At 40.0% G+C, this 15,681-nt stretch overlaps 1 protein-coding gene across 1 annotated transcript in view; it reads left to right on the top strand.

Annotated features, from left to right (window-relative positions):
• The window catches only part of HDGFL3 (HDGF like 3), an 84,318-nt gene extending 69,406 nt beyond the window's left edge, over positions 1-14,912 (top strand). Inside the window, exons 5-6 of the mRNA XM_064267192.1 lie at positions 440-586; positions 14,630-14,912. Of these exons, the coding sequence (XP_064123262.1) occupies positions 440-586; positions 14,630-14,635 (153 nt within the window). The 3' untranslated portion in view covers positions 14,636-14,912. The remainder of the gene's footprint in view (positions 1-439; positions 587-14,629) is intronic.
• The last annotated feature ends 769 nt before the right edge of the window (positions 14,913-15,681 follow it).

The following is a 15,681-nucleotide window of genomic DNA, read 5'->3' as shown; positions in this document are numbered from 1 at the left end:
TGCTTCTCTGGACCTTAATTCCCACTACTGTAAAATGATGGGGAAGGACAAGATGACCTTTAGGGTGCTTCCCAGCTCTGTAAAATTCAATATGGTTTCCCTTATGGACAAATTGCCTTCCTAAGGTGGTATCCATCCAGTTATAGTTACTCACTGACAGTGTTCTGGCTACATGAATCTTTCTTTTCTGTCTTCAGTGACACACTGCTGGAAAGAACTAAAAGGTCATCTAGTCAACCTCCTTTCCAGCACTTCATTGAGGCCTGCTGAGGTGAAATGACTTGTCCTAGGTTATCTAGCTCAGCTTTGTTGTATCTGTAGCAACTGTATCAAGTCACCAAGACAGGGTAGAGATCTGCTCCTTCTGCATCCCTTACTTACACTTGTGCGTTTGGATTTCTACTTTTGACTATAATTTTTAACTTGTCTAAACATATAGAAATCCTCTAAACAGTCCCGGAAATCTCCAGGGGATGAAGATGACAAGGACTGCAAAGAAGAAGAAAACAAAAGCAGCTCTGAGGGTGGAGATGCCGGCAATGACACAAGAAACACAACTTCAGACTTGCAGAAAACCAGCGAAGGGGTAAGGACATTCATCTGATGTTCTCTTACCTTTCGATAACTTAGAAGACGTTTTGCTTTAGAATCAGGATCTGTATCTCAACATCAGTAAGTGTTGTATCAGTAAATGGAGAAATATGCTCAGCCTGCTAGATACATTCACTCACAGCTCCTAAGTGACTGGATGCTTAGAGTCTGAAAACAAAAGAGGGAGAAGTGGGAATAGCATCTGCCTGTCAATTTGGAATTGCCTAAACAGGGTTTTTTTCTTAACTAAGTTCAGAGACTTCAGAGAAATTGGAACCCTCACCTACTGCAGGTGGGATTGTTAAATGGTGCAACGCTATAGAAAACAGTTTGGTGGTATGGTAAGAAGTTAAACATAGAACTACCTTATGACCCACTCCTAGGTACGCACCCAAAAGAATTGAAAGTGGAGTCTCAAAAACAGATACTTGTACACCAGCATTCATTGCGGCATTATTCAAAATAGCCAAAAGGTAGGAACAACACAAGTGTCTGTCAGTAGACGAATGGATAAATAAAATGTAGTACATGCATACAATGGAATACTACTCAGCCGTAAAGAAAAATGAAGTTCTGATACATGCTACAACGTGGATGAGCCTTGAAAACATTATGCTGAGTAAAACAAGTCCAAGACAAAAGGACAAGTATTACATGATCCCACTTACATGAAATAGCCAGAATAGGAAAGTTCATTAGTGAGAGGGAGGGAGAAATGGGCTTGTATTGCCTAAGTGATACAGTTTTTTGTTAAGGGTGATGAAAAAACTTGGAAACAGTGGCAATTGTCATACAACATGGTGAATATAGTTAATGACACATAAAAAATAGGTGAAATATTTGGTTACCATGTATTTTACCACAATAAAAAAAAAATTTTTTTTTTTAAGAAAAATGCTACCTCAAAACTTGACAGTAGTATCTTTTATTACAGAATCAATGGCATGTTCAAAATAGGGAATTACATACTGCTGCTTCTCTTCAGAAGCAGTAGGTAATTTAGAGTACACACGAGTACTTTAAATATTTCAACAATATTTAAATATTGTTGTTTAAAGTACCGATGGGGACAGATTTGTCCATTTTGACTCTTATTAACTTCTACTAACCTCTGTTAACTTCAAAGTCACAGTTAACGCCCACCTTTATAAAAGTGTTACTGAAGGAAGTTTTGCCCCTGGGAATTTTCCATGAGTTTTCTCTGTCTGAAAACTAGTTGGATAGTGGCAAATCATTTTAAAAGAATACCCTCGAAACGTATTATTACTCTTCTGTTCAACTCTGGTTTCAGCTGAGTTCACATCAGTTCTGTCCCCTGACCTGTCAGTACCTCTCACCTCTCCTCCTTCATCCTCATTATCCATTATCCACTCCCGAGGTATTATGATTCTAATTCTTATTCCTCCAGCCTAGCTCAGCCTTACTCTCTTCCAATAAATAGTTCTCTGTCATTACCTTTGCCTACAGCCCTCCCAGGGACATATCTTGCTAACTTCCACTGAAGCCCTGAGCACCTGGCTCACTTGATTTTCTTACTGTCACACCTGCTACCTTCATTCCAGGTGGCTTCAGTATGCATTTAGCAAAATATCTGTAGCTTCTCTCTTCTTTACTACCAGGCTTACTTCTAGCTGCACTTCTGTGATAAAGGAAGAGGTGTTCTGCACTCTTTACTACTCAGAGTGTATAGCCTGTGGACAAGTAGCATCAACATCACCTGATCGCTTATGGGAAATGCGGGCTTTCAGGCCCAGTCCTGACCTACTGAATCAAAATCCGCACTAACCTAACCCGCAGGTGATTCAAATGCGCGTTTGAAGTGTGAGAAGCACAGGTCTGTACCTTTTTATTGCCAGGGTCCAGGACATTATTCTCTGTTACTTTCTCTGGGGCCACACCCAGTCAATTGCCCTTCTTTTAAACCTTTATCTTCCTTTCAACTGGCTCTTTCTCCTCTGCCTATAACCAATTTCAGATCTCCCTTGCTCTTAAAGATATCTCCCTTCAACCATATTGTCTTAGGCTGGGTTCTCTAAAGAAGCAAAACCAGTAAAGCGTATAAATATATATAGGGAGAGAGATTTATATTATTAAGGCTCACACAGTTATAGAGGCTGGAACATCTCAAGTCCATGGATTAGGATAGAAACTTCTCCCGATCCATGTAGCCACAGGCTGTCGAACCCAAGATCAGCAGGTTGGCGAGCAGGACTCAGCTCACAGGCTGTGAAGATCTTCTAAACCCAAGATCAGCAGATAAGCTGATAGCTCAAGTTCCAAGAACGAGAGGGCAGATGAACAGGAAGCAGCTGCAAGATCCTGAGGATCCTGAGAAAAAGCCAGAACATCTGTTTATATTTGAATGCAGGCCACACCCGCAAGGAAACTCCCTTTTAACTGATTGCAGATCCCATCATGGGAGTGATCACATATACACACTGAGAATCATGACCCAACCAAGTTGATACACAATCTTAACCATCACACACACATATATATATTCTATTCTTTTTACCTTTTCACCTCCAAACTTATTAAAAGAGTTCTCTTTTCTCCCAGTCTCCATTTCCTCACATCCTATTAGCCTTAACTCACTGCACTCTTGTTTCTTCTTTGAATGGCATTTGTAAAGGCCCCCGGTTATCCTGTCATTGCTAAAGCCAGTGTCTCCTTTGGTCTTTATTTTACTTGACTTCTGCAGCATTTAATAATGCTATTAGCTACTTTTTCCCCCTGACTTTGCCTCCAGCCTACCACTCTCTTCTCCTTTTTCTCTCTGTTCCTTCTTAGTCTCTCCCGAGAACTCCTGTTCTTCAGTCTGTCTTGGAGCTCTTCTACTCCCACTCTGAAAGTTTCTCCTGTGTCCATCTTTTACCCAGTCACATGGTTTCCACTATTGCATGCTACTGATGACTTCCCACTTTGTATCTCCTGCACTCTAGATTCATTTTTCTAGCTGCCAACAAACCACTCCTATTTGAACATCTCGGAAATGCTATAGAATATAGTAGTTGCTACTGCAGTAGCAGCAGGGAAGTAGTGGCTAATATTGTACTGTGCCACATACTAAGCTGAATACTACATATGCATTGTCTCATTTAATCCTCACACAAGCCATAGAAGGTAGGTGTCGGTATTGTTTCCATTTTTTAGTTGAGCTATTGACTTGATTTGCCTGGGGTCACAGAATTTGGAAGAGTAAGATCTAGTCAGAGCCTGAGGTCCTTTTATTTTTAACCTGTATTTAGTAATATATTTGTTACATACAAAAGAATCAACTGGATGGCACTGGGTTTTTTTGGGATGTAAGTTATAAAGCATAGTATTATAGTTAACTCCACTGAACCTACCACTCAATCCAAAAACTAGAAGGTAACAATAACTTGTATCTACTTTCATGTTTTTCCCCTGTCAAATCTTCCTACCTAGAGATGACCACTGGCCTGAATGTTGCATTTATCATATGTATATATTTTTAAATTGTAGCCAATACCTAACGTACAGGTATCTGCCTAAAAAATATATCATTTAATTTTGTTGTTTTTGAGCTTTTTAAAAAGTGACGACATTTACTTATCACTGTGCGTCCAAGAGGTTCAGTGTTTAAGCATTCGGCTTCTAACCAAAAGGTTGGCAGTTAGAATCCACCAGCCACTCCTTGAAAACCCTATGGGGCCGTTCTGCTTTGTCCTGTAGGGTCTCTATGAGTCAGAACCAACTTGATGGCAGCAGGTTTGTTTTTTGGATGCTTCCAAGATTACTCCATGTGGTTATGTATAACAGTAATTCATTCACATTTCACTATTGTACAATATTCAATTTGATGAGTATATCACAATTTGCTTACCTAGCCACCTGTTCGTGGGTATTTCAGTTGTTTCCAGCTTTTTGCAGTTATGAACTGTGTTGTCATGAATCTTCTCATACATGCCTCCTAGTTGTACATGTGCAAGAGTTTATTTAGGGTGTATAGCTAGGACTGGAAATACTTAGTCATAAGTTTACAATTTTCAACTTTACACAATAATGCCAAATTATTTTCAAAGTAGTTGGACTAATTTACACCCCCACCAGCAGTGTATAAAGAGTTCCATGAGCCACTTGCCAATACGTTGTTGTTGTTACGTGCCATCAAGTCAGTTCCAACTCATAGCGACCCTATAGGACAGAGGAGAACTGCCTCATCGGGTTCCCAAGGAATGGCTAGTGGATTTGAACTGCCAACCTTTTGGTTACCAGCCGAGTTCTTAACCACTGTGCCACCAGGACTCCTGCCAGTATAGTAGGTATAAATGGTATCTCTTCGTAGTCTTAATTTGCATTTCTCTAATTAGAAGTGAGGTTGAGCTTTTTTCATGTTTTGACCATCCATGTTCTGTGCAGTGCTTGTTTTGGGGTTTTGGCCATTTTCCTGTTGGGCCCTCATACACATGCCTTATTGATTTATAGGACTTCTTTACATATTCTGGAGTCTAACTAACATGAATAGCCTTATGTATTACAAATATCTTATCCAAATTTGTGGCTTGTCTGTTCATTCTCTTTATGATAACTTTTGTTGAATAGAAGTTCTTTACTATAGTCAACTGTATCAAACTTTTCTTGTTTTGGTTAGAATTTTTCTGTCTTGTTTAAGAAATTTATCCCTATCTCAAAAGAGCCCTGGCAGCACAAGGTTAAGCGCTCAGCTGCTAACTAAAAGATTGGCAATTTGAACCCACTAGTAGCTCCGTGGGAGAAAGACCTGGCGATCTGCTTCTGTAAAGATTACAGCCTAGAAAACCCAATGGGGCAGTTCTGCTCTGTCGCATGGGGTCACATGAGTCAGAATTGACTGGATGGCACCAACAACAATATCACTATCTCAGGGTCAGAAAGATATTCTCCATATTTCCTTTTAAATTTTTTAAGTTTTGTTTTAACATTTTAGTGTGTTATTCCATCTGGAATTTATTTTCTTGTATGGTATAAGGAGCCCATTGCATTTTTCCCCACAGCATAACCATTTGAACCAGCACTATTTATTGACTAGTTCCTCCATTTCTCTCTGATCCGCAATGCCTTCTGTAATATATCCACAGGTTTCTTTCTGGGTTTTCTCTTCTGTTCCTTTGGTCAGTGCCACACTTTATTCATGGCAGTAGCTTTATAATGAGTCCTAATAGATGGTGGGGCTAGTAACCTAATCTCATACTTCTTTTTAAACACTTAATAGTCATGGGAAATAAAAGGTCAAGAAGAATTTTTTTTTTCTTAATACGAGAATTTACAGCACATATGCTGGTGGGAATGATCCAAGTAAGAGGCACAAAATGATAATGTAAGAAAGAATTGCTGAAACAGTGTCCTTCAGGAGGCAAGAAGGTATAGGCTGTAATGCACAGCTAAAGCGGTTGGCCTTTTCATCCATTAAAACAGAAGGGAATGCAAGTGGGTAGTTGCAGTGAGAGCATGTAAAAGTTATCATCTGATAGCTTCTGTTTTCTTAGGAAGCAAGGTTAACATTTCAGAGTGGCAACAGGAAGAAGTGTGGGAAGTTTCAGGAGACGGAGAAAGGTATAAAATGTCACCTAGAAAGAATGGGAGAGTGAATGGACTTGTGAAATGAAATCACATTGTCAGGTGGCAGTAAGGACCTACTTGAGTTTAGTGGCCATGGATTTAAAAGGAAAGCAGTTGGGATGGTTGTGTGTTTTTCTCTTGGGCATACTCAATTATGTAGCCACAGAGAGGGCTTTGCTAGCCCTCTTAACTAGAGTAAGGGCTTTGCCCATAAAGTACAGTAAAGGAGGTTAGAGGCAAAGGAGGAGGGTGTCTGCAACGGAGTATTTATAACAATGGACATGGAATGAAAAATATGTTAAAAGGAAGGGAAGGGCATAAGGAAGAGATAGAGTCAAAGAATTATTGGCACCAAAAGAAACGCACATAAGTGGAAAAACATACCTCGCATATGCATAGGAAACTTAACATTGTAAAAATGTCTATTCTACCAAAAGCAATCTATAGATTTAATGCAATTCCAATCCAAATTCCAACAACATTTTTTAATGAGATGGAGAAACAAATCACCAACTTCATATGGAAGGGAAAGAGGCCCTGGATAAGCAAGGCATTACTGAAAAAAGAAGAACAAAGCAGGAGGCTACCTGATTTTAGAACCTATTATACCACCACAGTAGTCAGAACAGCCTGCTACTGGTATAACAACAGATACATAGACCAATGGAACAGAATTGAGAATCCAGACATAAGTCCGTCCACAAAGGAGCAGTTGATATTTGACAAAGGCCCCAGATCAGTTAAATGGGTAAGACAGTCTTTTAACAAATGGTGTTGTCATAACTGAATACCCATCTGCAAAAAAATGAAACAAGACCCATACCTCACACCATGCGCAAAAACGAACTCAAAATGGATCAAAGACCTAAATATAAAATCCAAAATAATAAAGATGATGGAAGAAAAAATAAGGACAATGTTTGGAGCCCTAATACATGGTATAAAGAGTATACAAAACATTACTAATGATGCAGAAGAAAAACCAGATAACTGGGAGCTCCTAAAAATCAAACACCTATGTTCATCCAAAGACTTCACCAAAACAGTAAAAAGATTACCTACAGACTGGGAAAAAAGTTTTTAGCTATAACATTTCGGATCAGCGCCTGATCTCTAAAATCTACATGATATTGCAAAAACTGAACTACAAAAAGACAAATAACCCAATTAAAAAATGGGCAAAAGATATAAACAAGACGTGTCACTAAAGAAGACATTCAGGTAGCTAACAAATACATGAGGAAATGCTCACAATCATTAGCCATTAGAGAAATGCAAATCAAAACTACAGTGAGATTCCATCTCACTCCAACAAGGCTGGCATTTATCCAAAAAACACAAAATAATAAATGTTGGAGAGATTGGAACACTTCACTGCTGGCGGGAATGTGAAATGGTACAACCACTTTGGAAATTGATTTGGCGCTTCCTTAAAAACTTAGAAATAGAACTACCATGCGATCCAGCAATCCCAGTCCTTGAATATATCCTAGAGAAATAAGAGCTTTTACACAAACAGATATACGCACACCCATGTTCATTGCAGCACTGTTTACAATAGCAAAAAGATGGAAGCAACCAAGGTGCCTATCAACCGATGAATAAATAAATTATGGTATAGTCACACAATGAAATACTACGTATGCATTGATAAAGAACAGTGATGAATCTGTGAAACATTTCATAACATGGAAGAATCTGGAAGGCATTATGCTGAGTGAAATTAGTCCGTTGCAAAAGGACAAATATTGTATAAGACCACTATTATAAGAACTTGAGAAATAGTTTAAACAGAGAAGAAAATATTCTTTGATGGTTATGAGAGGGGAAGGGAGGGAGAGGGGTATTCACTAATTAGACAGTAGATAAGAACTACTTTAGGTGAAGGGAAAGACAACACACAATATAGGTGAGGTCAGCACAAATGGACTAAACCAAAAGCAAAGAAGCTTCCTGAATCAACTCAATGCTTCCAAGGCCAGCGTAGCAGGGGCGGGGCTTTGGGGACCATGGTTTCAGGGGACATCTAAGTCAATTGGCATAATAAAATCTATTAAAACATTCTGCATCCCACTTTGGAGAGTGGCGTGTGGGGTCTTAAACGCTAGCAAGCGGCCATCTAAGATGCATCAACTGGCCTCAACCCACCTGGACCAAAGGAGAATGAAGAACGCCAAGGACACAATGTAATTATGAGCCCAAGAGACAGAAAGGACCACATAAACGAGCGACTACATCAGCCTGAGACCGGAACAGCTAGATGTTGCCCAGCTACAACCCATGACTGCCCTGATAGGGAATACAACAGAGAACACCTGAGAGAGCAGGAGAACAGTGGGATGCAGACCCAAATTCTCGTAAAAAGACCAGGCTTAATGGTCTGACTGAGACTAGAAGGACCCCGGGGGTCATGGTCCCCAGACCTTTTATTAGCCCAGGACAGGAACCATTCCCAAAGCCAACTCTTCAGATGGGGATTGGACTGGACAATGGGATAGAAGAAGATGCTGGTAAAGAATGAGCTTCTTGGATGAAGTAGAGACTTGAGACTGTGTTGGCATCTCCTATCTGGAGGGGAGATGAGAGGGCAAAGGGGGTTAGAAGTTGGTGGAATGGACATGAAAAGAGAGTGGAGGGAAGGAGCGTGCTGTCTCATTAGGGGGAGAGCCATTAGGAGTATATAGCAAGGTGTATATAAATTTTTGTATGAGAGACTGACTTGATTTGTAAACTTTCACTTAAAGCACAATAAAATATTTTTTTAAAAATTATTGTACTAGATAGAAGGAGCAAGCTGAAAAGATAAGTGATGATAGAAGAGTGAAATGTTCAGGTTGAATTATGGAAGGGTTGCAGTAGTTGTTGATGACAATGGAGGTGCTGTTGGTATTTTGAATGACAGTTCATTATGTGGGCGCCGTTCAGCACATCACAGGACATTTAGTCCTTGTGGCCCCTGCCCATTATATGCCAGTAGAACCCCCAAGTTCTTAAGACAACCCACATGTTTGTAAATACTCCTAGCTGTTGAGAATCACGTGTCTAAGAAATAACCATGGGACTGAATGAGGTAGGGTAGAGGACAAGATCTTTGGAGGAGAGGCAGTCAAGGTGCTGGGCAGCCAGAGCATTTGAGAGACAATCTCCATGAATATTGGTATCACAGGAATTTTAATATCTAGTGACTGTGAGCCAGTGCTACAGCCTTCAACAAGTTAGGGAGGATGATTTGGGGAGTTTGTAGATGATTGCAGTGAGAATGGGTAGTGGCTTACAGTATTGAAATTCAAAGCTAGGAGGTTTTTTTGGGGGGGGGGCAGGTGGGGGACAGGGACACAGAGAAGAATAGCCTAGAAACAGTCATGAAGAGTGAGAACACCCTCCACACCTCTGAGGGGCTAGTGGTACAAGGTCTGTGGGAGAGAAAAAAATCACCACCTGAAAGGATTATAGGGGAAGAAGTTCTATCCTCAGAGGAAAACTATGTTTCAGTTAGAACAAACTGGTGACTGGAATATCTTAGAAATTCAAGTTGAGAATGGATATTTGCTAATGGTTGGCTCTGATTTCAGGGGACCCAGTAGAAGAGATTGAACAGTTGGGGAGTGAGAAGGAGATGAGGTCATAAAAGGAGATGTACAGAGTTGACTGGAGGTGAGAGTCCAGGAAGTGATAGACACTGTGGAGTCCATCTTGTGGTAGCTGAAGTAAGCAAGGATAAAGACCCTGATGATCTCAAGGTGGATGGCAGTGGTGAGGTTATTAATATTGGTAGGTGTGAAAAGGAACTAGTAGTAGTAGTAGCATCTAAACCTATCTAACTTCCTGGGGGATAATGACAGTCACCATCAACACAAAACTGATTCCCATGAGGTATGGAGGTCAGACCTATCTCCTTTTTCCAACCTTTTTATCAGTTCTGATACCAGCATTCCCTCCCACAGCAGTCTCTACTTCTCTTCTGGGTTTGATAATCCGTTGCTGTGGCCACACAGAACTCACACACCATACTTAGAGTTAAATGGCTAATTAAGGAAGTAATAAGGTACCACTCAGGATCAGGATCAGGTTCAGGAAGCATGTAGGCAAAGTCCCTTCTTGAGTATAGGACAGCTCTCGCAGCTCCTCTTGACTGCATAGGCCTACACTCAGCCCCCTGAGGACAGGCTCCTCTTAGCCCTGCCGCCTGTCTGCTGCTGGGCCTCTTCCAAGCTTGTTGCTGCCAGCTGCCACCGGGCCCCTTCTGGGCATGTCACATCTTCAGTGTTAAAACCTTTAACTGGTATTATAGCTCTTTTAGGAGGTTCCTTGACTCCTCTCTCTCTCTCTGCTTCTTTCCTTTTTTCTTCCCTCTGCTTCTTCCTGCTACTTCTCTTTCTGCGTATTCCTGTCTCCAGGTACCTCTCTGGGGTTGGCTGCTTATATACACAATTCCTGGCCACTCTCAAGGTACGGCGGTCCCACCAGGGCCACAAACTGAACAGTCCCCTCTCAGAAGGCCACTGATCTTTTCGTTTGCATAGTACACTACGACTCACCTCATTTGCATAATCTATTGACCTGTCCCTGCACGGGTCATACCAATCACAGGACAGGCCACGGCCCAGGACCAGACAAAAAGTATCAAAACCAAGTTGTTTATTGCATACCCAGGAAATGTCAGTCAACCTGGACAAAAGTAACAAACGCTCTGGGATAGAAGCTAGGGTAAAGATAACTTCTCATGGCTTAGGGGAAAAGTCTCCCAAGCTCTTTTTCCAAAGAACCAAAGCAAAAGGCCCCATAAAGAAACTCATTTCACCATAGTAGGGGAAGGAGAAAAGAGGTTCCTAAACAGAACCCACATAATTCTGGGGCTTCTCCTTACTCCCAGAGGCTCTCTGACTACTTCCTCACCTCCTGTCCGTGGAAGCATGAGGCAGGAAGGGGCAGGATCTCTTATCCCAAATACTGGAGCTCCCCTTCTTGATTGCTGTGGTTGGAGATGTGGAGGCTCCTGTCTCTGTGGCCCAGACAGCATGTACTGACTGGTTTAGACCTGCTGTGTTAGTTATCTATTGCCACATAACAAATTACTCCCGAACATGGTGGCTTTGCACAGCGTTTATTATTTCACAGTTTCTGTGGGTCAGGCACAACTTAACTGTGTCCTCTGACTCTGGGTTTCTCACAAAACTGCAATCGGGGTGTCAGCAGGAGCTCAAATCACCTTAAGGCTCAAGTGGGGCTATATCCTCTTTCAAGCTCACTCGAGTAATTGTTGGCAGGATTGAGTTCCTTGTGGTTGTTGGCCTGAAGGCCTCAGTTGTTCACCAGTTGTTGGCCAGAGCCCCTTCTTCAGTTTCCTGCCACATGGGCCTCAACTCACCTCAAAACATGGCAGCTGGCTTCCTCAGAGGAGCTGAAGTCCCATCTCCAAATCATAAGGCTACCACAGAGTTGGGGCAGAAGGAGGGAGGGGAAAGATAGAAGAAATGTAGAGACAGTGGCCGCAGTGTTCACTGTAACCACTAACCAGTGTCCATACCTTTATTCTCCTGATCCTGAACCTGTTGCTCTTTCTACACTGTAGTGCTGCCTCCTTGTGTCTCCCCATTGCCCACAATATTAAGTCCAAACTCCTTATTCCAGTTTAAAAAGCCCTTCACGGTCTGGCTCCATTTTCTTTTTCCAGACTCGTATTTCTCCATTTCCTGTCATTTATTCTACGCCAGTAGTTGATCAAACTTTTTGGTCTCAGTATCCCTTTTTATTCTTAAAAATTATTGAGGGCACCAAAAAGCTTTTGTAAATGTGTGTTAGCGCTATCGATATTTACTTAATTAGAAATTAAAACAAATTTTGAAAATATTCATTTTAAAACAATAATAAACCCACTAACATAAATAACACATTTTTATGAAAAATAACTGCATTTGAAAAAATTTAAGAGTGACATCGTTTGACCTTTTTGCAGATCTCTTTAACGTCTGCTTTAATAGAAGACAGCTGGATTCTCGTATCTGCTTATGCCTTCAGTCTATTACAGTATGTTATTTTGGCTAAAGTATATGAAAAATATCTGGCCTCACACAGATATGTAGTTGGAAAATGGACATACAAGTATATTTTACTAGTCTTTTCAGATAGTTGTGGATAATCTCCTTAGATACTGTATCAATTCCCTAAGTGGTGTTTTTTTAAAGATTAATTGCAATGTGACATCTGAACTTTTCATATTCTGTTACATTAAAATCCTTTGATCTATCTGAAACCAAATAATTCAGCTCTTTACCCTTCCATGATTTGGTATCATGTATTGATCATTTGAAAAACATAGGCACAGAGTTATTCAGGTCTGGTTGACCCATTTCAAAGTAAAATGTGTATCTTTTAAGTTACAGTTGTTAATATCCCCACCTATCTCATCAAAAGAGTCTTTGAGTATTGGGAAGCTCTTAATCTTAGAGGATTCAAGTTTTCCAAAATTCTAATTTTTTTACTTAAAAGCTCAACTTTTATCATAGGCAACAAATAACAAATACTACCAATTGTTTTCCTCGAAGTAGTAGGCTCACATTGTCTATTTTTTAGAAAGTGCCAGATACCCAAGTCTGAGTAGCCATAGTTTACTGTCATCATTCTTTCAAATGTAAGATGGTGTTCAGTGAAAAAAAATTCTTGTAACTTTTACTGCTTCCTGTCTTCCCCTTATTGCCTTTTTGGCATGACCCTACAGTATCTCAGTTCTCGAGAGAATCCGATTGGATCCAACGCACTGCCTTTGAGTCGATTCTGACTCATAGCGATTGGATTAGCTAAGCATTATCCAGCATAGGGTGATATGACGCAGAGCGTGGCACCCGCTGCTTATTCAGGGACTTCAGGCCTGGCAGGCACTCACAGCACCATGTCCAGAACATAAACCATCATGAATTAGCAAGATAGTAGTTTTATATAGGTATGAGAAGTACAGAAAACACTCAGATTTTGTAGTTAACTTTTACAAATGCCTGCCTGACATTGCCTTGTTGAGAAACACAAGCACGTTCTTAAAGGTGTGGTTGCGTTCTAGTGCCACCTTCACTTTGGAACATGAGTAGTACTCTGAGGCTGCTCTGGGACTGTTCCAAAATATTCTTCATGGTGGGTTGAGTAGTTGTTGCTATGAACTTCCTACCAATGTGAATAGAATTGATTGCCTTTCACTATGAGTAAAAAGATATTGTTAAAGGAGGTTTCTTGTTTGCCTGTTTTTCATTGTTTTAATGGGTATCATCAGCCCCCTTTCACAAGGAAGGAAAATCCTCAAAAGTATCTCTGAGTATAATCATATATTTAGTGCATTTATTTATTAATAATTAGGAATCACAAGGCACTGTACTTCGCAAGGTCACAGATTTTAAACTTTTTTTTTTTTTTTAAGATGGGCTTCCTTATTTTGGTAGGGACAGGGAATGTGAAGAGAGGTATTTCTGCCATCTTGAGGGGATGGTAGATTTGGTCACTTTTTCTCCTTTGAGGGACCCACAATTATTCATAGACAGTATTATTTATAGTACCACATAGGTATTGGCTGCAAAAGTGAGAATATACCCATGGGTGTGCACGTGTGTGCTTACAAACAAGTTCATTCACTTAGTGAAGTAAAGAGCTGAAGCAGGCTGTCTTGAGAAAAAATACTTGGGGCCCAAGTTCATTCATCCCATGAGAGCATTACGAGGGGAGATTAGTATGTTTGGGTTAATGATGAAGAAAACAGGAAATAGCATCCCTTTAAGGAAAACATCACCTGACGTAGTTTAAAGTAGAGCCCAAATTAAAACGCTCTTTCATGAGACAGAAATATTTTATTTCACCTCTTTCATGTGGATGCCATATAAATTATATAAGAAATTTGAGCTTTTCTTTTTTTCAAAAAAAAAAAAAAAACCAGAGATTTTGTACATCTTGATTTTCTTAACTCTTGTACTTCTTTGAGCCATGTGTCACAAGTAATTAATTGAAGTATTATACGGAATAATTTGTGTATACTCCAAGTGCTTTTTAAATTTTAAGCAGCTTACCATTCTGACATGACAGTCACCACAAAGTTAGATTACCTCAATTTCTCCGCTGACTTTATGGATCCCAGTGACAGAGTTGTACAGAGTACATGTCACTGCAGTCTGTGTTCTGCCAAACAGTAGATGTTTACTTTTTTCCTTTTCTTTTCATGGTAATACTAAAAGTGCCCTCGTAGTTCCTTTAACTTTTTGCACTGGTATGTATAAAGCAGGAGCCCTGGTGGCACAGCGGTTAGCTTGGCCGCTAACCAAAAGGTCGGTGGTTCAAGTCCACCAGCAAAGCTTCAGAAGCTGCTCTTGCTAAGTATTGTTAGTGCTACAATGCAGCTTTAAATCTCAGAAAATCCCGTTACATCCTAGCTAGGTGTGGATAGCTCTCATCGTCAGGATCCTAAGTCATCTAAAGGTTTGTTCTCTGTCTTTTTTTACAGACTTAACTGCCATAGAGAATGCTGCATATTAAGAGAAACCACAAGAAGGTTACACGTCTGGTTGTCCAGTATTCTTGGATTTGATATGAACCAACACTTAGGCATTGCTGTCATTGACAGACCCCCGTTTGTATGTACATTATTCACATTCCTCTCTGTTGTGTTTGGAAAAAAACCAGACATTTTAGCCTTTTTTAAGGTTATTGATTTAATTTTATTTGGTTGCATGAAGTTGCCCTTAACCACTAAGGATGAGGAAGATTTTTGCACAGACTTATACATGTCTAGGATCCTTTTATTAAGGAAGTTATGCTCATCATACTCCTGCCTTTACCCCACCATCACCAAACAGTTCAATATAAATTGTCGTTTTTAAATCATCACTCAATGCTTAAGGATGGGATTTCCTCTCTGTGACAGAACCAACCCAGGACTTAATTCCTAGATGCATAATGTTGGTGTATTGAAGATGAAATGAAAATCGTCCTTCAATTTCGAGGCCATGTATGTGTAAAGTTTAACCATATTGTAAAATACCTATTCCGTATTAGAAATAGCTAGTTGAGAGCTTATACTTCTCACAACTCATGTTGTTATGCACACAACCTCAGTTTCTGTGTGTGAAGTTAGTAAGGCTTTTTGTGTTACTCCACAATAAAGGCAATGAGTTATTTTTTCCCAATGCCAGTACAATTTGAGCGAATAACTCAAGATGGGTTCTTTACATTTTAAAGCTGGAATCAGCAGCAGCCCTATGGGAAACCAGACAAAGCATTGACTTCTAAATATAAACTTTTAAAATGAACTGTCGTTTTCTTTTGGAACTAGAGTTAGAATAGTTAGTATTCATTCCACAAACCATTATTATGTGTATGTTATTGTTGCTATTGTGATAATAGAGAATTTTATTTATTTTTATGCCAGCTTATATTGTGAGAACACATTTAGTCAATTTGGGTTTTATCAATCCTGTTCTGCTTGTCCTTGGAACATCTTTCGCGTATTCGAGGTTTGTAGTTGAAAGTTTACTGTAAAAAAAAAATCAAAATCAA

This window comes from Loxodonta africana, chromosome 13 (genome assembly GCF_030014295.1).
Source record: "Loxodonta africana isolate mLoxAfr1 chromosome 13, mLoxAfr1.hap2, whole genome shotgun sequence".
In the NCBI taxonomy this organism is placed as follows: domain Eukaryota; kingdom Metazoa; phylum Chordata; class Mammalia; order Proboscidea; family Elephantidae; genus Loxodonta; species Loxodonta africana.
Note: the sequence above shows the minus strand (reverse complement) of the source record. Positions and strands in the feature narration are given on the sequence as shown.